This window comes from Ylistrum balloti, unplaced genomic scaffold, assembly GCF_031769215.1.
Source record: "Ylistrum balloti isolate Yb309-2 unplaced genomic scaffold, AGI_CSIRO_Ybal_v1 Utg369586, whole genome shotgun sequence".
Lineage (NCBI taxonomy): Eukaryota > Metazoa > Mollusca > Bivalvia > Pectinida > Pectinidae > Ylistrum > Ylistrum balloti.
Window position 1 is genome coordinate 287,015 of NW_026781874.1, and position 24,598 is coordinate 311,612.

A 24,598-nucleotide genomic window follows, 5' to 3' on the forward strand; every position below is an offset into this window, starting at 1 on the left:
GTAATAAGAAATTTGGTGGTCCTTTCTTATATTGAAATGTAAAAGAGGGACATTGTAGATGGACTAATGTAAATATAGATCTGCATGCCCACACACATTTTGATACTCTAAAGATATTAATTATAAAGCTATGTTAAAATATCTTCTTCCTGAAATTGCTAGGATACTTTTCAGCAAAGACATGGCATGTATAGCTTCATCTTAGGCAACCATATATGCATGTCTAGTAAAACTTAAAGCCTGGTATCATAACAGTTATCATTCATGATATATACATATATGTATAGATACATTTTTATGTGGTGGTACTTCTGATTAATTGATTCATTATATAATTATGGTACAAATCATTTTCATTATTGTCCTAAAAGGACAAAGCATGTCACAGAAAATTGGAATAACCAATCGTACACTTTGGTGAAAACTTTGAACTCCGGTAAATATAGATATATATCATCACTGTAAGCTCCTGTAAAACTGGCGAAAATTCCTCGGAGTTAATAACGCCTAGCTGGCTGTTAATACAGACCAGAGGATATTATTTACTATAGAAACATAAACACACTTGTCAGTGAAATACTTCGCACTGCCAAAGAACAGTCAGTGTTGATCAGAATAAAAAACAGATGTGTAAACAGAAAAGGAGAAAGTTTTGTCTGGTCAGTAATAAGCTATACAACAGAATTCTAGCTATTCAGATTCTCAATGAAAATGTTTTGCAGTGTTATTTTAAACTGATATAAATATAGACCAATGATTTTGCTGAAGTGGTACCAGTAATTGCTATTTGTTATTAAACCACGATGTTGTGTATTGATTGTTTTACAAAGTTCTGTCTACATCAACTTTTAAGCAAGAGGTCCAGCTGAGTCATGTTTGACTGGTCACAAGCCAGTGATCATGATTTAGGTCGGATTTTTTTCAGATGAGTCCAGAGAACAGTTAAATACTTTGATGAGTCCAGTTATGAGTATATATAATGGGAATTTAAGCGAGTCCCTCAGGAAAAGTATGAGTCAAATGTGATATTCTCAAAAATCACTGCACAAGCATGCTGCATAGATATTTGTTCATTTAAAGTACCTTGACCCACTTTCAAGGTCATAGTGTCAAATGTGCTGAATCTTTAAACAATATTATGAATAACTATGAAAAGAGGCAAGGGGTTACATGTGATATTGGCTGAAAGTGAGTGAATTATGGAATTAATCTAGGTTTTAGGAGAAGATTAGTCCCTAGTAGAAATATAGGGCAAAGATAGACTTAGCAATTTAGCAATTAAGGGGAAAGTCTAAGCCAATGTACGTGAAACAACCGAAACCGCAAGGGGAGCCTAGGCTGAGGGCAAACTTTAATGAATTTGTTTTCAGAAATAGATACAAAATGCCACATACTTGGAGCATTTGATGATATTTATATAAATATAATAATTACATATATTGGTGTTACGAAAACAGCATAAAAATGATGGAGTTTAATGAACTGAATTCTCATAAGTAGTATTGAAAATTTATCAGCAAATGAGAAATTTTCATCTATTTCCATGGAAGAAAAACTATCCATATATGACTACAAATAGAAACCTTATCTTGATTGGGCCTAGCTATTTGTATATGTACTGTATATATTGCTGGCAGAATCAAAAGTACAAATATATTTAATTTGTTACATCATAATTTCCCTATGGTGCTGTATCTGTATGTATTAGGTGCCAGTCAGTAGAAAAATTTAACCATTCTCTTGATGTCCTAATTACAAGAAATAAAATTCACGGCCCATAAAATATTGTTTGGAAAAAAAAGTATTTAAAAATATCTTATGTTGTAAATCATTTTAAGGGCTATTCCAATGTATGATGCACACAGATGGTACATAGAGCATGAAGGTGGGAATGTACCAGTAAGCCGTTTTATTGCATCACCATGTACTTGCCTGATGGGTTTTTATACTCATTGTCATTACCATCACACTTCAGTCTAGTTTTCATATAGAGATGAACACAAAATCTTGGCTTTGACCAGGATTTACATTGTATGTGTAGAATAAGATGACACAACATGTACATGTTTGACTTTACACATACGTAGTCTTCTACAACACTTGCTCGTGTATTGTGTTTTGTTTTTGCACACATGTATGAATCTGCTCTTTGTTTATTATGTTTTGCCATCACTGCAGGTTAGAATGATATACAACTTCTTAACATTTCACTCATTGATTTTTGGGACTGGTATATTTGAGTCCTTGTCTCATGCTTTTCCTGTGAGCTTGCCCAACTTTTGAAAACCATCTGTATCTCTTAGCGTTGGTCCTCATCAAAATTTAGGAACTAGTGCTCTGGTCTAAACCGGAAAAATGCAACAAAAATTACTGTCACATAAGCACAATATGAACAGTATTTGATCGATTTGTCAATGTCCTGACTCATTTTAGCTTTCAATCCCAAATACTGCTACAATGTAGTATGTTTTAGATGAACAATGTCAGATTTTTTAGTTATTTTATATATATATATATATATATACAAGGTATTTGAAGTTTGGTTTCTTTTTTCAGATCTTGGCCTTGCCCAGCGCAAGTTTGCAACCAAGTTGATTGACTTTAAGTTTGAGTGTATTGGCGAGAAGACGACAGAGGATGAGGACAGAATAGGTAAGCTTTGCATGATATAAGTCAGGTCACTCATTCAAACCTGTTTCACATGTATACATAGTGTATGTTGTGATTAAATATTGTCAGTACTATATGACTTTTTCGTGATTGTAGTCAGACTTTGCATTCTTTAAAACTCATAAGCAACTAGAGTAAAAAAGAGATAACTCTCACCAATTACAAACTACTGTGAGATATTGTAAACAATTGTGACCTGGCAATTATATTGAATTGGAGGATTGGGGTCTTACATCTCCATTGAAAAAAAGTGTCTGGCTGTTTTTTATCACTCCAACTTTGGTGATGGCGTAACAGTAGGGGCTTAAGCTATGTGTACCCCGTATTTCAACATCAACATACATTAAGAATGAATGGTTCAGGTATTTTCTAAAGTAGTGAGACATCACCCTACACTGTATAACCTACATGGATTATTCTTTCAAGGATGTTTAAAATGTATTATATTGTGAAGTTGTAACCCTGGTAAAATACTGGCTGCAATATACCACTGGGCTAGAGAGAACTTCTCTTTAGTTCGATTGGTTGAGCGTCAGACTAGTACGCCACGGGTTCCGGGTTTGATTCCTAGCGGAGGCATTGAGATAAAAAATGACCTCTGTTACATTGGCGCCCATGTAGGGACTCAGGAAAAATACTTAGCCATGCCCCACCAGCATCACTGTAACTCCTGGAAATTCAAGGACAAGTTATTTCCTGGAGGGGGAGTATGTAACCCTGGTAAAATACTAGCCGCAATATACCACTGGGCTAGAGAGAACTTCTCTTTAGCTAGATTGGTTGAGTGTCAGACTAGTAAGCCAGGGGTCACGGGTTCGATTCCTAGCGGAGGCATTGAAAGAAGTTAAGACCTCTGTTACAAAGTTACATGAGACTTTTTTCTGGATACCTTTTCTGCTCTGTTACTGATAAATCTGTTGAGGTACAACTGATATAATAAGAAGCTGGGTTAGTCAAAATAAAGCAAGACGTCAGCTGGCCTATTGGGTCAAAGGTCAAGGTCTACAAGTGCTACAGTTGTGTTGTACCTAGGCCTGCCAGCTTTTCAGAATTTCCATTTGGGAGATTGTGCATGTTCAAAACATCAAGCCTCATAAAAGTACACTTTGTATAAAATCTATACAATCTGCACAATGTTGGCTTATTTTTTCTACCATTTGAACAGAAGAATAGTCTAGTCAAGGTTTATTCGTGGGAGAGTCCATGTCGGCTTTGATGTGGTGATAGGTTACAGACTTTTATGGAGACCTCTTGGGACAAGATAGACAATAATGATATTGATTCCAGGACATTTGTGTTAAAATCTGTCAGAAAAGGATTGGTCTCTCTTACTGGTTGCCATTGACTGAATGGTTCTTGTACTTTAGACTGTATACTCTCACATTTCAAATACCTGCTCTAATTCTTGTCAAAGATGAGCTTCAAGATCTTACTACTTAAACATTTGATATATGGTACATAACATATGTTATACACTTACCTATCTTAAGTAGAAACACATACAGAATGCAAACTTTATGCTGGAGGTGTGTATATGTTAGAGTGTTTCAAATGAAGCTTTTGGAAATAATTTGAAAAGTTTCAATTTGGAATGATTGATTAATTCATATAAAATCATATTCGATACCATAATGTATAAATATCAGGAAGCGTTATAGAATGTTATGGGGATATATATAGTAAGAATTGGACAGGTAACTGACATACATGTACATTATCATGTATACCTATATTTATATATTCATGTACATAATATTATCATCACTTCAAAGGGAAATAAGTACTACTGAAATATATCTCAGTTAAATGTTGTACCTGGTTTTTTTTAGTCAAGTAAGCTTCTAAAATTCTGATAACAAATAACACACCCCTTATTATAAACAATGTGTAAAAATAGATATGTGTGAGAGAATACAAGTATCAAAATATGAAAATATGACTAAAGCTTTGAATTACTGTAGAGTACTGATGTAACATGATACTGCAAATTATACTTTTGATGAAATATCAGAATATCTAATTTCTTGTGTAATATATGAGTTCAGAGCTGGACAGCTATATAAAGTTACAGTGATTCAGTTGATGGTTATGATGTGACAGAATTTGATCTAACTTTTCATATGAACATGATTCTGCAAATACTCTATGAGTGTTTCTCAAGTATGACAGTCTATAATAATCTCGTGTTACTTTGTTACATGAATTTGGTGCTTTAGTGTATTCTATTGTGAGATATTTGATTCTTGTTGGTCATGGATGTCATCCTGCAGTTGAGGACCTGCTTGATAACAATTTGTGTCTATTATTTAATAGTACTCTTTGTGGTTCATTTTCTCAAATTGAAAGTGTGAAATTGTTTGAAAGTTCTATCGAGAATTTAAAAATTAAGATAAAAAATCTTGATTGATTATTGTGGATCCTGTTCATGATCAGTTTCTTGTTATGAAGTCATGAGCTACAGGAAGTTACTGATCAAATGCTTAACCTAGTATTTTATAATTTTAACCCCAATAAGTGTGTTCATTGTGATCATTAATGTAAATGGTTGTAATTCATCGATCATATTAAAAAAAAATTATTAGATTTTTATAGAAACGTTGTCATCATACCTTTTATTTAATTAATTTAATAATATTTGTAATTTGTCTCTACATATTCCAAGTGTTTAAATGCACAGACTTGTTCATTGTGTTGAGCCTGTGTTGATAATGATACATTTATAGGTATCACATCATGTGTGTATATTGATGATATATTCATATATTATACCTGGCATGTGCGCTGAACAAGACCTGTGTGTCATGTATATATTCATGTAATATACATGGCATGTGCACTCAGCAAGACCTGTCTGTCATGTATTCATGCAGTCTTATCAGTGTATGCAGTATAAATTAAGTGAACTTTGCCATTTTAAATGCTAGAATATAAGGAATATGAGTCCCTCAATTCACTGCAATGAAGTGGCCCAGGGTGTTACAGTAATGACAAGCATGTAGTTGGTACCTGAATTCATGCATAAATGATCTATCAATGCCTTACCCAGTGGCAGAATGAATATTGGGTATATATGTACCTGGTAGATTTTAGTGTAAAGATTGTTATTTTCGAGACGGTTCTGATGAATATTGTGTATACACATATATGAACCAGGTAGAGAAGTGTAAAAATTGTTATTTTCGAGAGGGTTCTGATGAATATTGGGTATATATGAACCAGGTAGAGTTTAGTGTAAAGATTGTTATTTTTGAGAGGGTTCTGATGAATGTTGAATATACATATACATGCCAACTAGAGTAGTGTAAAGTTTGTTATTTTCGAAAATTTTCACCATGAGGAGATAAAAGCTTTAACAGTGATCAAAATTTCTCAAGCTTATCTGCGAATTTAGGAGTTACTAACAGCTAATCCTTTTGAAACTTTCAATTTTCTTCTAGTTTTTTGTGTGAACTTTCAGCCCAGCAATGTCAGATAGTAAACTGTTCATGATGAAATCTCTGTGCATATATTGTTTGTTTATCCGTCGTCTGTCATTTAACCATTCTTGTTATCATTACAATCTTGAGAAATACAAAATGGACTTTTATCAAATTGCATGTGAACTTTCCCCATGGTCCCTATTTGTGTCTGTTTGATTTTTGGACTTATTAGAAAAACAAAATGGCTGACAGGAAGCCTTCTTTGAATCTTACAATGAAAATGTTTAATCACAATTTTGTGAGAAGCATTGAATAGATCTTTCTCAAATTTCATATGTGGGTTCCTCTTGATCCCTAGTTGTGCCCTTTTGATTTTTAAACTGATCTGAAAGACAAAACAGCTAGCAGGTGACCATCCTGGATTTGACAGCTTAACCATTATTTCTTCAGAGGGATTTTCAAATTTTACATAATTCAGAGCAAAAGCAGATCAAAGAAAGAAGGGAGAAAATTTCACTTTGGAAAAACAATAGTAATCAATCAAACGATGGTGGGCATCAGGAATTATAAAGTACATACAAGGAAGAACCTATGGTAAGAGAGAAATGGAAAGAAACCACATACTCAGAATGTACCAGTAATTGTTTCAAAAATAGTATAACTGTATAACTGTGTTTTGACCTTAATTGATAGAAAAGCTTCAATGGTCTTAGGGGATATAGATAAATCTACAGAGCTATATTAACAAAACTAATCAAAATATGCTGAGATAGCCCAATTCATCCTGATTCTCATCCAGCTGGGTCAGTACTTCAACTCACCAGAGGCAGGTGGCCACCCCAACCTGACCCTTCAGTGTGTTAGATAGTATACCTGACAGTGAAGAAAATGGAATGGCTTATAGCTTGTATTCACATGTAGCTTGGTATTGCTTTAATTCAAAATATTTGTTTATAAGGTACATTTCCCTATTGGTTTAGTAAAACAGTTAGATATAGATTTTTAATATATAAATTCTGATCATCAAATCCTTCTGAGGCAAACATCATTTCATTGTCACAAACAGAAAGGCAAATAGTTTACAGCGTGTCAGGTTTGTATCAGCATAAATAGTTCATCAGAATATTTCCTCAAGATAAACTCCGTCCAGTTTCCCGCAGATTTAATTATCCTTGAGAAATAGTTTGCTTATCAGGAACAGTGAGGTGAATATTTCTAGTTACAATGTTCATAGTCTTGTTCCAGCATTCTATAATAATGTATTTAATTTAAGAACAATAATGTAAGGTTGTTTACATACAATATATTTATCAAATGGTGAAGTGTAAAGAATTGAACATGAGGTTACCTCTGAGTACAAAATATTATGATGATGTACACATGAATATTTGCTATACTGTCAGCATCTGTAACTCGATTCTGACCTCAATCTTTAACAACAGACCAAGTGACCCCTATACATGTTATTTACTTGGGAATGATCAGCTGCTCTGCTTCGTACTTTATACCCTGCCTTATGTATGTGGGATTGATTGAAGTGCATCTGCTCTTTTTTAGCTGCTCCCCCCCCCCCCTATCCTGCTCCATATACATCACACAATTTATGGGCTGGTAGTCCTTGTAGACACATGGTACTTCCATCTTTAAATATTTTTGGAATGTGATGAACGTTTAATTGTTTTTATTGATCTTCTTTTACTTGTCGGTTGATTGATAGAGACAAAGCTCAATCTGTAGAAATAATATCAGTATGTATCTCTAGTTCGGCTTTTCTGGAATCTTACCAAAATTTTTCACTCCATAATATCAGAAACCACAAGTTGATGAAAGAACATTGAGCTGCATAGCTACTGTTACACTCAAAGCATACATTCTCATTAATTTATGTACAATGTATTTATCCAAACACTTAGTTCTTCCATCAGAAGTATGCCGGGTTGGTGGGGTAACAATATTGTAATGTACCGTAAAATCATATAGATCAGATGTAAGTAAACATATACACTAATTAATACCACATACCCTTATATATCATTATACTGTAGAATTTGTTTGGTAACATTTACATTACTATAATGTACATTTGCACACACATACCATATAGGTACCTAAAGGATTTGTTCTTTGTTCGTGTAAATCAGAAATGACTTGGATATGTTCTTATTTATGTTAGATTTGTCTTTAATGTGCCATTCTGTTTTTGTTAAATAAGAAACTGATTGTGTTTTTGGCCACATAAAGCATTAACTGTAATTTCTTTAAATTTGTTTTTTCATAGGTTTATTTTCATTTTTTCAGCAAAAACTTAAAAAAATAAAAGAGATATATGTTTCACAAAGCTGTAACAAAGACAATGGTTTAAATTTAAAATGTTAAAACTTAAAGATCTGTTTTTCATATTTATGTTGAATCTTGAGATAAAGAACTGCTTTGATATATCAACCATTACAATGAATAAATAACAGGAAATAGATATTCCAGACTCTTAATTCTATAATGTATTTCACACAAATTATTATTGTTTTATCTCTATAGTACTACCATTAGTATTGTAATGTATTGTTATCAGAATGGTAGATATCTCCTTTGTTTTTCTATCGGAGTTGGGGGGGGGGGGTTATTGAGGAGTGATCAAACCATTTGACCCTCCTTTTCACTCTAGGTTGTAGTTTTGAGACCTACATGGGGCTGTCACCAGTTTCTGACCACAGGGCAGTGGTTTTTCTCCAGGAACTGGGGCTTCCCTCCACCAACCAAACCTGGCACATCCTTAAATGACCCTGGCTGTTAATAGGATTTAAAGCAGTAACAAACTATACTTCCTATAGTGCATTGTTGTTGACATCAGGACAGCTTTTTGTGTCTTCAGTAAAAGTCATACAATCAAATCTAAACAGAAATTAAATCGAGCTTCCTTCATATTGTAACAGAGGTCAATATTTATTTCATTGCCTCTGCTAGGAATCGAACCTGGGACCCTTGACTAACTAGTCTGATGCTCAACCAATCTAGCTAAAGAGAAGTTCTTTCTAGCTGAGTGGTTTATACCGGCTTGTGTTTTACCATGGTTACATACTCCCCCTCAAGGAAATAACTCGTCCTTGAGTTTCCAAGGGTTACAGTGATGCTGGTGGGCCATGTCTAAATATTATTCCCGAGTCCCTACATGGGCGCCAGTGTAACAGAGGTCATTACTTATTTCAATGCCTCCACTAGGAATTGAACCTGGGACCCCTGGCTTACTAGTCTGACGCTCAACCAATCGAGCTAAAGAGAAGTTCTCTCTAGCCGAGTGGTATATTGCGGCTAGTATTTTACCAGGGTTACAATATTGTGATTGAGGAAAAATGAATTTATATTTATATGCCTTTCACATTTTTTCCCAAAAAGGATGTTTATAGAATGTATCAATGCAATAATTTCTGACCTTACAGTAATATTTTCAGGTCATTGTTTCCTATTTGTATTAAAACTTGTGTCATTCTGATTTCACAGCTGGTGCCCTGAAAGAGTTTGGAAGACTGATCCTTCGTGTGGAAGATGAAAGGGATCGAATGGTAAGTACAAAACAACCTTATTGATATCTTCTTTGATTTTACCAAGCTGACAAAATCAAATACGGTTATCATAGTCATTTTTACTTCATATGAATAAAATGCCAATATTAATTATTATACATTATATTTTATCTATGTCTCGTTTTATTAAGGGGATAGAATAATATCACAGATTAGAATTAAAGTTTGGTTTGAAATATTTCATTTTTAAATGACTTTGAAACAATTTGAGATCTATAACTATTAACAGGAACGTTTGAATCTTTTTAATGACAGATTTCTAATGCTGCTGACCAGTTTCAGAGACTAGAAAAGTTCAGAAAGGAGCAACTAGGTTCTGTCAAGGTATAAAGTGTGTTATACTACTAGACAAGGAAACTCGTGGAAATAATGATCAGACACATGAAAATATTACAATTTCCACAAATTCAATTAGGTGTACTTTACAAGTGAATGATCAATTTGCTGGATTAAAACTTCAACAACCAAAATTTTACAATTAAATTCTGGGACCAAAGGCAATTTGACCCTATATATATATGTCTGTATCTGTTCAACAAACATTTCTATTAACTACAGTGGAATTCAGATAGGAACAACAATAATAAACAAGGGTTGATTGACAGGCGTAGGAATCCTAGATAAAATTATCACAGACTCCTTGTTATTTCAACTACAGTTAATTGATGGTCATGTGTTTTGTTCTCCCTGAGCTGCAAAATATAGAGATTATGCAATTAGACTGGTGCACCACTGCACCTTGACAAGCTGCAGATATACATTGTACATGTATTATACAGAACTTGACTTTATACACATGTACATCATGTGTAAACTAACACTTCTGTTTCTCTTTGAAATGGATGTCTGATATATACACCTAAGTGTTAGCCAGTAGCAATCTGTTGTTATGCTTGGTTGTATGAGCTGGCACTTTTTATAACTAAGAATGAGAGTTCACATTGAATGGTGTATATATGATGTTTCAAAGGAAAATAATGGAGGATAAATATTAATGTACAAATCACAGCAAAACTCAATCTCTCAGAAATTATTGGGTGTTGATCAGGAATGTAGTGGTACAAATCACAGCAAAACTCAATCGCTAAGAAATTACTGGGTGTTGATCAGGAATGTAGTGGTACAAATCACAGCAAAACTCAGTCGCTAAGAAATTACTGGGTGTTGATCAGGAATGTAGTGGTACAAATCACAGCAAAACTCAATCGCTAAGAAATTATTGGTGTTGATCAGGAATGTAGTGGTACAAATCACAGCAAAACTCAATCGCTAAGAAATTATTGGATATTGATCAGGAATGTAGTGGTACAAATCACAGCAAAACTCAATCGCTAAGAAATTACTGGATATTGATCAGGAATGTAGTGGTACAAATCACAGCAAAACTCAGTCGCTAAGAAATTACTGGGTGTTGATCAGGAATGTAGTGGTACAAATCACAGCAAAACTCAGTCGCTAAGAAATTACTGGGTGTTGATCAGGAATGTAAAGCTACAAATCACAGCAAAACTCAATCTCTCAGAAATTATTGGATATTGATCAGGAATGTAAAACTTATTGTAAGATTTTTGTGCTTTTTGCTTGTTGACTATTGTACTTATCGTAGTTTCCATGTACTGGAATTGTTTACTTTTGGAAATATTTTGGGTGTGTTAATTCATCATTGTTGAATGTCAATGCAGTATTTTAAATGTTTTAAGTTATTTTGTGTAATTTTGATTCATGAATAATGTAAATTGAAAAAAGAAAAACAAAATTGTTAAAGGACAGCATTAAAAAAAAGTGTGACATTCTCTTTAGAAACTAATCTTTTCGACCTTCACAATTTACACTCAGAAGATTATTCAAGGGAGATTTAGAAAATTTAAAGTAATGTATGTAGCCTTGTGTTGGGAGATCCACTATACAGTAATAAGTTGTCGTAAATTATTTTATTTTACAGGATGAGAAAAAGTCTTTCGACAAACAGACAGTCAAGATTTGTCAGTCAATGGAGCGTTACCTTAATTTAAAGACAAAAGTAAATGATAACATGCTACAGGAGGTAAGGTTACAGTTCATAGAGGTCAAGGACACTGTGTGACAGGAAGTAAGTTATAGTACATAGAGGTCAAGGACACTGTGTTACAGGAAGTAAGTTATAGTACATAGAGGGGAAGGACAACATGTTACAGGAGGTAAGGTTTCAGTACTTACAGGTCAAGGACACTGTGTTACAGAAAGTAAGATTACAGTACCTAGAGGTCAAAGACAACATGCTATAGGAGGTAAGGTTACATACATAGAGGTCAAGGGTAACATGTTACAGGAAGTAAATTACAGTGTATAGAGGCCAAGGACAAAGTGTTACACAAGGTAAGGTCAAGGACATTATGTATATCTCACAGATACTGTCTTTTTTAACACTAAAAGTTGATGACTTGCCAATATTTTTTGTTTAAAATAAAGTTCAAGTCTCACATATATTGTCTGGTTTTAACACTTAATTGATAAATTCATAAAAAAATGATTTAATTTGATTTCTTGTGACCATTTTCCATCATGTAATCATTTTAGGCCGATGCCCAGCTGGAGATGGAGTGTCGAGGATTTCGAGAAGCTTCAATGAAATATGTACTTAAGGTTCAAGAAGTACAGGAGAGGAAGAAATTTGACTTTGTAGAAATGGTAAGGTCCTAAAGAGTGTTGCTAAATCAGTAACAAATGCGACCATAATTTTGTTATGTTGTTGTTATTTTTACCAAGAGTAAACTCCCATATATATTAAAGGAAGCAACTAAACAGATTTTTCCTGCACTTTGAGTTATGTACTCTTGTGAGTTGTCAAATTCTGACACTATTTGTTCATAATTCTGTAAGTCATTTGTAGATACAGACCCAGCAGTACACATTTCTTGCACTGTAACTATATAAAAAAGATTTGAAATTTTGTACAGACTTTAAAGATTCTTGATTACCATAAGAATTCTTACTTACTTCTACGTTAATGCCATACCATTGTCATTTTCTTAAGAAATGAAAACCACTGTGGCTATTTTGTGGAAAAATCAATAAGTTACATCTATGTACACACCTGTAATTTATCTTATATATGCTACAAAATACACCAGTGAGCAGACTGTCGAGTTGGAAATTGTCACCGACCTAAGTAATGATAGAAATACCAAAGTTTTTCATTACAGTACTTGTAATACACTGTTAGATTTATTGTTATATTGTCTTACAATCATTCTTTGCTTTATTCCAGATTTTGGCTTTTATGTACAGCTTGTTTACATTTTATCATGAAGGTACGTAGAGCATACAACTCTAACTTGTATATATGATCATGTTTCCGCAGTGTCTGGAGCTGTCTTTGTTAACACTAACTTGTATATATGATCATGTTCCCGGAGTGACTGGAGCTGTCTTTGTTAACACTAACTTGTATATATGATCATGTTCCCGGAGTGTCTGGAGCTGTCTTTGTTAACACTAACTTGTATATATGATCATGTTCCCGGAGTGTCTGGAGCTGTCTTTGTTAACACTAACTTGTATATATGATCATGTTCCCGGAGTGTCTGGAGCTGTCTTTGTTAACACTAACTTGTATATATGATCATGTTCCCGGAGTGTCTGGAGCTGTCTTTGTTAACACTAACTTGTATATATGATCATGTTCCCGGAGTGTCTGGAGCTGTCTTTGTTAACACTAACTTGTATATATGATCATGTTCCCGGAGTGTCTGGAGCTGTCTTTGTTATTCTGAACAAAATTTTATAAGTACTTTTGAATGTATTTAATAATTTGAGATCTGTGTAAAGTGACATGCTTTGATATTGTTCTATATTTCCTGAGACAAAAGATAAAAGTGGAGAAAAGAAAACCCGTTATGCATTCGTAAGCTAGAAATAAATGAATCAGGTTTTTTAGTGTAGAGAAAATTAGATGATAGAAATTAAACTGTCTCATGCCGATTCTTTAACCTTATCTGTGAAACAGATTGCAATGTAAATATATGTTTTTATTGTTTTAGGATTTGAAGCAAAGACTGAATTAAATGATTACTCATCTCAACTACAGAAGATACTGCAGAAGGTGAGGGTTCTTACCTGACAATAAACAAAAAGTTTGAGGTAGTTGAGGTGGAGGTGGGGGTGGGGAGAGAGCTAACGACGATCAAAACATACAGTGTTTGACAAAATTGTTTTGTTTGATCTTTTCATGCATGATACATTTCATAAACTCCTAACACACCTAACACTTGCTTACGTTTGTTTTCTTTTTCTATTTTTAGACAAGAGAGAGTTTTGAAATGACCCGGGAGCAGACTGAAAAATTGATGTTAAAAACTTTAGATAACAGAGGAACGGTAAGTCTCTAACAAGTGATTTGGTGTAGAAGTTGTGTACGGATACTGACCAGAGTTGAGGAGTCACGGTCCAGTAATTATCAAAAGAAGTTAGGAACAGATACCAACTAAAGTAAAAAAATCAGTATGGAGTATCATTAATAATTATTATTACAAATTTAACGGCCTGTCAACACATAAAAGGTCACAGCAATTCAAAATGGAAATAACATGAAACAGACTAAAAGGCAAAAGACAAATGTTAAAAATCTTAAATGGCAATATTCTCAAAAAAGATTAAAATGGTCAGTCATGGTCTATAATAAAGACCAACATCTTGCAGGTAATCTAGAATTTTTGAATCTCAGCAGTTTCAGAAAGGGTTTTTTGACTTGTAACATTACCATCAAAAATTTCTCGAGTAGACGGAAGGTCATGTTGTAGAGGAACAGTTAATTTCCTAGTAGACGTTAGATACTGGTCAATAAAGAGAGACTGTAATTCACTGACCAGTAATTCTTAACAGAGGTGAGGTACAAATTCTTACCATAATAGGTCAGTAAATCACTGACCAGTAAGTTCGGGAAGAGGTGAGGTACAGACACTGACCAGTAAGTTCAGGAAGAGGTGAGGTACAGACACTGACCAGTAAGTTCAGGAAGAGGTGAGGTACAGACACTGACCAGTAAGTTCAGGAAGAGGTGAGGTACAGACACTGACCAGTAAGTTCAGGAAGAGGTGAGGTACAGACACTGACCAGTAAGTTCAGGAAGAGGTGAGGTACAGACACTGACCAGTAAGTTCAGGAAGAGGTGAGGTACAGACACTGACCAGTAAGTTCAGGAAGAGGTGAGGTACAGACACTGACCAGTAAGTTCGGGAAGAGGTGAGGTACAGACACTGACCAGTAAGTTCAGGAAGAGGTGAGGTACAGACACTGACCAGTAAGTTCAGGAAGAGGTGAGGTACAGACACTGACCAGTAAGTTCAGGAAGAGGTGAGGTACAGACACTGACCAGTAAGTTCAGGAAGAGGTGAGGTACAGACACTGACCAGTAAGTTCGGGAAGAGGTGAGGTACAGACACTGACCAGTAAGTTCAGGAAGAGGTGAGGTACAGACACTGACCAGTAAGTTCAGGAAGAGGTGAGGTACAGACACTGACCAGTAAGTTCGGGAAGAGGTGAGGTACAGACACTGACCAGTAAGTTCAGGAAGAGGTGAGGTACAGACACTGACCAGTAAGTTCAGGAAGAGGTGAGGTACAGACACTGACCAGTAAGTTCAGGAAGAGGTGAGGTACAGACACTGACCAGTAAGTTCAGGAAGAGGTGAGGTACAGACACTGACCAGTAAGTTCAGGAAGAGGTGAGGTACAGACACTGACCAGTAAGTTCAGGAAGAGGTGAGGTACAGACACTGACCAGTAAGTTCAGGAAGAGGTGAGGTACAGACACTGACCAGTAAGTTCAGGAAGAGGTGAGGTACAGACACTGACCAGTAAGTTCAGGAAGAGGTGAGGTACAGACACTGACCAGTGTAGAGAAACATTACATGATTGCCCAGTAATTCCCAGATTAGGTTAGGCACTGATATATGATAGACAGAACCGATCATCTTGAGAAAGTAATCACACCAAGAAAAGCTCCTCTCATTTTAACTCTGATTTAACAAAAGAATAGTTTAAACGTGGAAAACATCGAAGTTTACCGATCAGATCCCTGATTTAAACTGGACAGAAAAAGCAGCATGCCTGAAGAATGTCATTTGGTTTGTTGATATTTGTTATGTGTAAATACATCTTAGAGATAGAAGAAATAGTTGCATGGTATGTGTCTTCTTTTAATCCAAATTGACTAAAAGACATTAACTAAAGTTGATAAATTGCCTTATCAAGCTAGAGCCATTGTTAGGTATGTAAAAAAATTTGACCACTGATTATCAACAATCTGAGAATACAATATACTATAATACATAGTCAAACCTGACTTAAAGGCTACCTGTATATATCACTACCTCTCTATAAAGACCACTTGTATACTGCAAATAACTGTCTAATAAGGTCACTAGTCTCAGATCTCAATGAAACAAATTATTGTAGTTGAACTTTTATATATAACAAATACCTGTCTAATAAGGCCACAAGTTTCAGATTCCAATGATACAAATTTTTGTAATTGAACCTCTATATAAAGGCCACCTGTCTGTTAATTACACATTTCTTGTTTCATAGAGTTAACTTTATAGAAAAGTTTTATTGTAATTGAATCAGCGTTTACTTCCATAATGTTTCATTCCATCACTAAGCATTGCAAACAGAAATAAATGATTTGTTGCTAACAGCATTATGTAAAAGCTCACCTGGTGTCTGATAAGCTTTACACAAAACCTGCTTATTCTGCTGACATCAATAGTCATCACTCTGTATACATGTGATGTTTGGGAGACGGTATTGCACACCAATGCTTAAACCACTGTTATCAGGCCACCTGTGATTGCTATAACTCGGTGCATTAACGGATATCAGAGCTTAGACTGGTGAAGATAAAAGTTGTTAATTAACATCTCTATGCTTGTTTGTAGTGATTTTTAGGGGAATAATGATAGAATATAGAAGTAATCTAAAAACTGTGTGAATGTTTGTTAACCTGGTGTGAATTGGATGATGCACAAGTAATTGTTCCTTGTGTGTTATAACTGATAATCATGTTTCCTTCCTCATGCTTCAAACCCAGGCTGCTGAGATGTTGGTAAGCATGCCTCGCAACTCTTCACATTTTCTTACTTTACTCTGCATGTTAAATCACAACAAGTTCCTCATTTTAAATCAGAAATGGGAAAAAACCTGTTTTTATCTTCTACATCATGTACAGAATAACATATTATCAGATGCTTGTATCTTAACACCTATGTACAAACTTCCTGTTTTATTTACAGGAAATTTGACATTAAAATTTTCAGTGTAATATTATCAAGAAAATTTAGATTTGAAGGAAACAGATTTTTTAATGAAGTTGTTTTGCATGGTCTTTGATGAATTAATACAAATACACACATTATTTTGATCTCCATTTAATTCGTACCACATTGGTCATCACAGTAATTAGGACCTGTTCTAAATTCACGGTGACTGACACGGTCACAATCATGCAAACCTTGTGAAATCTACTTCTCATGAGTTTTATCAAGGCAAGATTTTGATTTTAAAACTTGGAAAAGTCAGATTTGTAATCAGATGGAAACAAGAACCATATTCTAAATTGTAAACAAAATGTCTGTCACCAGCAGCGCTCTAGGTTCTCCTGGATTTTTTTTTTTTTTTTTTTTTTTAGAAATTTTTTATTACATAGTGATGTATCCAGGTTATTTCTTTTTGCTTTTAGTTTTTCTTTATGTATAGAATAGAATTTAGTAGTACTTTACTAATCCAGTTGAGGTTTATTGTACTTGCCACTTTGTCACATTTCTAGGTATATGTGCTGGTGTCATAGAAATCCTAACATCACATCAGTCACATTACTAGGTATATGTGCTGGTGCCATAGAAATCCTAACATCACATCAGTTATCTTTCTTAATTTTGAAGATTATTTACCTTAAAGGCAAAAATATCAAAAAGACTTTTATGTAATTAATTCCATTGGACACAAAATAGGAATGAAACTCTGTACTTGAAGATGAAAACACTATGTGCATTTATGAATTACAATTTTGAGTCAATTAGGCATGTACATGGAATTGATAGCTGTTTATGTTGAGTTTGGTAATTAGGGCCTTGCATCGAGATGAGGGTGTCCTATCGTGATCAGCTTGTCCCTCTATTTGTTTAGCTTTCCACACAATAACTTGTGTATTTGCTGGATTCTCGTTGAATTTTGTATGTGGCATTATATTGATGAGACCTCGCATGGGTTCAAAAACCAGAGTTATGGAACTTTGAATGATGAAAATTGACTGTTTTATTACATTCTGCACAATAACTTGCATATTTGTAGTTGGATGTTCTGAAACTTCATATGTCGGTATATATCAATTAGACATCACAGTAGTTTTTTTACCCAATGTAATCCATCAATATTTGCAAGAGTTGTGGGACTTAGAATGATCAAAATATACTGTTTATTACTTTCAGCTTACTGGGTATTTGGTGTCAGATTTTCACCAAATTTGGTTTGTGGGATTATGAATACAAGACACCACATGTATTGAATAAGCATTGGGATCTATGTATATCTACAAGAGCTATAAGAGTTACAAGACTTTGAACACTGGTACAAAGGATCATCATGACATCCCTCACAAGTTTTTCATGTGGATTTGAAAATCCAAAATGGCTGCTGTAGCTTCTGATTGGCTGAGACATTTTTTACTTCTTCTCAAGAACGTTTGGTTCAATTAACTTTTGATTATATATGAATGATCCCTATGAAGTCCTGTGAAGATCAGATAACCCAAAATGGCCACTGTGTCTTGTGATTGGCCAAGACATTTAAAAAAAGTTTTAAAGAATGGATGATGTAATGGGTTCTTAACTTGGTATTAAATTATCCTAATTACATCAGGACCATGCAGTGCTTATAGGGGTGACCCTGCCTTGACATTGGTCTACGTTATTGTATTAAAAAAAAATTATTAAAAAACAACATATAATTAATTATCCTACGCAGAAATTACCCTACATAGAGAAGAATATATGAGCACGCCGTCATTTAGAGAATGTAGCAGGGAGGATATAGACTTAATTACCAGAAATATTTATGAAAGTGCAAAAAAAAAAAAAGTAAAGAATGGTAATCTTTTAATAATGGTCACATGATTATAGTGAGAATGATATTACAACCTTAATTAACTTCTGTGTATGTAAGTGTGTAACATTTCTGTTTGTTTTGTGTACTTGTACCTGATTGATTATAACTAGCATTACCTGTAGATGCATTTTGTGTTTGATATATTTCAAATCTAGTAATCCTAAGCACACTGTTCAATATGATTTCCATAGACTTTAACCCTGTGTGACCAACCAGTATGATCCAAGATCATTTTTTTATGATTAATTCTATTTCGTAATAAGATGTACTGTCATGTTTTAGTAGAATTAATTTCTTTTAGTGTTATTAGCATTACTGTGCACTTATTGTAAACATCATAAAAATACAATCATTATGCTGCACTTTTAACCTGAAATATACATTTTTCTTTGCATGCTGCATCAAATCATTGTAAAAGTTTGGCCAATTTTCTTTCTTTGAATATTCTCATTCATTATGCATGTGACACATAGACTTGTTTGTATCTGTAGATCAATTTTTAAGAGCTGTCAAAAGTATATAGATATCAAGAAGGTACTTTTTATCTGGTTTCTTGTTTCCTCCATCAATTCCTTCTTTGTAGGTGTAATGAAAGTTACTAACAGTTTTCTGGAATACTGTCCTCTGCCTTAATAGTTGCCTTTACATCTGTTGGCTTCTGATGTCGTGCTTTATGATAAAGATGAAATAAAATCTGATGCTGTTTGACTGAAACAAAGTGTTTTTGAAATATAATATTATCTATCTTGCATTGAAATATGATATGTATCATTATTATGTTTTTGATAGAAACCCGTAAATCAGACAGGGGCCAGTAAGGGATGTACTCGGGAGGGATATCTCTATCTTATGGAGAAAAGTAAGTACAGATACACTTTTTAAGGATTTATACAAAGTTTTCATTCTGTTTAAATTTCATGTGAAATTATACATCATATTGGTAAATTTTCATATTGATGAATCTGTGCTGGATGAAAGTTTATTATCAGCAAAATATAATTTTCTCACACATCACTGATATTTTGTATACTTTTTCTTTCTTTACTGATCATTGTCATGGCAAAGTATCACCTCAATGAATTAATTTCTGAGAGGGATATTTCAGTTGTTATACCATTTAAGTAAAATAAATGAAGTCACAAGTCTGACCGGCCAGTTGTTCCAAGGCTGTTATATATGACCATTTCTTAGTTCGGTAACTACAGAGGTCTAATTTAAAAGTAGATGATATTGAAATTAGTCGTACAATTAACTGATCTCTGTTTAAATAATTTACTGTCTGCATCTACAGAAGCACTGGGTGTATCCTGGATAAAACATTACTGCTGGTACAAGAAGGAGAACAAAGAGTTCCATATGATGCCGTATAACCAGGTGGCTGGTAAATTGGTGAGTGTGTTCACACTTGTAATCATTCAGGTTCATTTTTCTGCTTGTAAACAAATTTTGATTTACTCAATTCACAAGTTTAGTTTGAAAGCACATCAAACAAGTTAAATTTGTATAACAATAAAATTTCTCTGCAAAATTTACCAAACTTTACAGTTAAATCCCACAAATTGTTGTGTAAAGTTGCTGTAATATATTGTAATACAGAACATGATATTGCAATATATTGTCACTTGACCAATGTCGCAACATATTGACTGTTCGATGTTATTGTCCACCCCTAATCATTAGTAGTCTAAAATTGATGATATGGTGGTTTTGTTTGTTATTTTTTAGCAAAATATTCCATGTTTTGAATCTAACTTTTCCACACCAAAACTCACCTTTCTAAGTTTTTGATAAGATTCCAAGACCATATGTACACATTCAAACTATTTGTCTTGTAGATAAAGACTGTTAAAGCTGTTTTAAAGAGAATGAAACTAATATGCATATTTTAAATCAAATCAGAAAAGGCTAAGTTCTTTGGTATGTGAAATTGTGAGAAAAAGAGCATGATTGAATTAATAAGTGTTGTTTGTTTTACAGATCCAGTCAACTACTGAAAAACTAATATTGAAATCTTGTGTGAGGCGACCTTCACAATCAATAGACAAACGGTTCTGTTTTGATCTTACTGTGATGCTCCCAGACAGCAGGTATTTAGATCTATAGGCCATTCATTCATTTCTTTATTCCTCCAAAATTGAAGAGTTACAAATGAAGATACATGTAATTACATATTATTACACAAAGTATTTAGAAATATAATGAACAAAGAGAAAGACACAGAGAAAAGATAATGAAGTGATAATTACAAAGACATAAAATTAATGATGATCAAAGGCTAGTTAGATGTAAGTAAAGAGGCATTTTCGGCAAAAATACAACAATCTTTTGCAAATGATGCAAGAAGATAATCAGTGTTCTGAAAGAAGTCTGCTACGACAGCTGGACTTCCAAGAATAGTTGCAATTTGAACCTCTCTACACGAGTTAACTAGCGTAACATAGACATTCATCGGGTAGGCGTTGACTATTTTGGTGAAAAATTTCTTTTATAACAATGTTTTTATTTACTTGTTTTTTTAGGAACATGTTTTTTGTTCTCTTGTCTTTCACCAAAAACAATTGATATTGTCTTTTATGTAATTCAAAACAAATTGTTTCATGTCTGTGCATTTTTAATTGTTTCTTCTACAAAAATATTTTAAATCTTATTCAACACTTATTCAATACTTTTTTCAAACTTTTTACAGACAAGATCAGATCACGTTTCAGTCGCCGTCCGACCAGGACAGGAAACTATGGATGGATGTAATGGATGGCAAGGAACCGGTATGTTTGTCATATTACGTGTTATGACTATTCAAAGGGCATGATAGTACCAGTTTTCTACTCAGAATTTGTCTGTAGAACACTGTTATAAAACTTTGTTTAGTTTCTGTACTTCAGAATTCTTACCATAGTCAGACTTAATGTGGGATAATATTTTAAGTTAGGAGTTATATATAGACATAGTTGCCTGATCTCTAGTATTAGCTTAGATTTTTTGGTTCGTCTACCATATTCTTCCAACCAGAGGTGAAATCTTTTTGAATGAAATGGAGACTGCATATTCCCTTCTTTATGAAATGAGTTTAATGTACATTTTAATATCATTTATGAGAAAATAGGATCACAAAGTGAAAAAAGAACAAGTTAAGGTATTTCTGTCTGTAATGCTGTACTGTACAATGTATGCCATGATTTTAACTGTATCTGAGAATATATATATACACTTACACGTTAATCCTGCTAGTTTCAGATCTACCATTACTAATATCTAGAAAGTTTGCATACTGCATATGTTCATGCATTGAGGAATTCGAAGTGATACTAAATATCACTTTTTGTTCAATTGTCTAAGTTAAGGATAAACATAGGTTTTGTGTTATTGCGATTAAGTTCTTGCTTTCACATAAGCCCATGGCCAGATGTGCTGTACAATCGTTTCATTTAACTATTGTAATTAAAAGATTTTTTTTTTAAAGATAATTTTGTTCTAAATATTTTTCTCCTGATGTTTTCTGATTAAACACTAGATATACACAACAAGTTTTCCTACTGCAGGAGGATTATCCACCTTCTATAGTGTAAGGTTTTACCCTCATTATATGAGGTCAAAGTCACAAATTAGCTCTAGACTAATATCATAGTATAACGCTGGCAAAGTCCTACATAGGATGCTTTCTTATAGTATACAGGATGGGTATAGGTGAAACCGTTTATTTTGAAGAAGTCTTCAGGTAGTATTAAGATTGTAGATAAAGTTATCACTTTCTGGCTCTAGTATGTAAGGAGAGGGGGGCTATCTTTAAAACATGAGAGGAAAGAAATTGAGAGAAGTATTCAGGTAAACTGTATTATAATGTTATAAGTGTTGGATTTTGGCCTTCATATACAATCAGTATTAAGGCAGTGTCGGAGGCAGAAAGGGTTATAGCTCTATTTGTAACAGCTATAATTTCTCCTCTGATATCAGTATAATAAGAAGTTGACAATGAAATACTAGCACTATCTCAAGTGACGAAATTTTACAGCTTATATAATGTGAAATTCGAAAGAAAGGATGTAACATAGTTGCCATACAGCAATATAAACAGATATTCATCTACTGCCTGCTTTCTACTATGTGTGAAAACTTTTAAACTCTGCCCACTTTATATTCATTATATATGAGGGCTGATCGTTAAGTTGTGAGCCTTGTATTGATGAAGTTGAGCAGGGATGTCCTTTTTAAGCTCTTCTATTCCTTGACTATTTAAGGATGTATACCCTAAGACTGGTGTCATTTGGTCAGTTTATGTCACAAAGGTAGCACTTTAAAATAAACAAGGCATGTGACTATTGCAAAATAGAAAAAAATCACTGAAAGAGCCTTAATTTAATATTTGCATAAGAAAGGTCGAGCACCTAAGAATATCCATACTGATATGGTAGCAACACTAGGGAATGATGCCCTTTCATATGCTACAGTGGAAAGGTGGATGGCAGAATTTAAGCATGGCAGGCAGAGCCTTGGGGATGACACCTGTCCTGGAAGGCATATCACTGTTGCAACCCCAGAAATGGTCAATAAAGTCCATGATATTGTTTTGGTTGACAAGCGAGTTACAGAGAGATATATAGCCGGTACAGTTGGGATTTCATAGGAAAGAGTACATTCCATTCTTACGGAAGATCTTTCAATGAGAAAGCTCCAAGCCCGTAGGGCACTAAAACTTCTGACAGTTGATCAGAAGCACACCAGGCGGACTTTGTTTGCCATTAACGGTTGTTGCTTTGAATTGGTTTAGTATCTGCCTTTTTAGCCTGATTCCACTCCATCAGACTTTCATCTATTTCCAAAATTGAAAAAGGCCATTTCTGGTACCAACTTTCAGTCAGATAATGACCCTTAAGCCCTCAACAATGAGGCTCACAACTCATTAGTCAGCCCTCGTAACTCCCTATTTCTGACTGCTACTTGCTCAGTATAAACATTTCTAAATTCTGGCTACTTTTTATCAGAACAGTAACTAATATTGAAGCTACTCTACTTGCTCAGTATAAACATTTCTAAATTCTGACAACTTTTTATCAGAACAGTAACTAATATTGAAGCTGATAATCAGGTATGCTGTGTTTATTACCAATCAGTGCCTTTGTATATTCAACAAATATGGATAATTATCAAATTGCAACGTTCCACTCATCTGATACTAAATTAATACAAGTTTCTATATATAGCTGTACATAAGAAAGTGAAGTTTAATGTTACTGCTGCATACAAAGGCAGCTTTTATAAAACCACGAATTTAAGTAATTAGAGTAAAAATACAACATAAACAGCTGATCAAATGGACACGTAGGGGTCTGACAAAAATTACAGTTGTTATTGAAATGATTTTCAGTCATGCAAAACAACTAGAAATTGTTTTCTTAATATTCAAGTTACACACTGATCACAAATTTATTTAAGTTTTGCTTTTTCATTACAGTTAGCATTGTTTAAACTTAATGTGGATTCTACCTTAAATCTCTGTCTATCATTTTTTCATATCAAATAGTTAAGTCTCATTTACTATTATATCTACATTTGCTAGTCTGTATTTCTTGTTGAACGCTATTCTGCTGTGTTATTTTTAGACCTTACAAACGTATGTGGGCTTAGGGTTTCTTTAACTTCGCTTTCTTTAAGTGTGACTTAAATTTCATTCTTCAAGTTATTTTGCTTATTCATTAGCAAACTCTGATAAATTCAAGGTTTGTGTCCCATGCACAATAGAAATAATTGAAAATTACAATAAGATTTTTTATCCTAACCTAAACCAGCTTTTTTC

The 24,598-nt window shown here is 33.9% G+C and overlaps 1 protein-coding gene across 2 annotated transcripts in view; it reads left to right on the forward strand.

Moving 5' to 3' along the window:
• Positions 1 to 24,598, forward strand: part of LOC132543992 (rho GTPase-activating protein 26-like) — a 49,522-nt gene that overhangs the window by 2,559 nt on the left and 22,365 nt on the right. For both annotated transcript variants that reach the window (XM_060207552.1, XM_060207559.1), the window contains exons 2-13: positions 2,557 to 2,652; positions 9,585 to 9,646; positions 9,923 to 9,991; positions 11,610 to 11,711; positions 12,224 to 12,334; positions 12,915 to 12,957; positions 13,687 to 13,748; positions 13,948 to 14,022; positions 19,597 to 19,666; positions 20,099 to 20,196; positions 20,785 to 20,894; positions 21,494 to 21,572. In XM_060207552.1, coding sequence (XP_060063535.1) covers positions 2,557 to 2,652; positions 9,585 to 9,646; positions 9,923 to 9,991; positions 11,610 to 11,711; positions 12,224 to 12,334; positions 12,915 to 12,957; positions 13,687 to 13,748; positions 13,948 to 14,022; positions 19,597 to 19,666; positions 20,099 to 20,196; positions 20,785 to 20,894; positions 21,494 to 21,572 — 977 coding nt within the window. The remainder of the gene's footprint in view (positions 1 to 2,556; positions 2,653 to 9,584; positions 9,647 to 9,922; positions 9,992 to 11,609; positions 11,712 to 12,223; positions 12,335 to 12,914; positions 12,958 to 13,686; positions 13,749 to 13,947; positions 14,023 to 19,596; positions 19,667 to 20,098; positions 20,197 to 20,784; positions 20,895 to 21,493; positions 21,573 to 24,598) is intronic.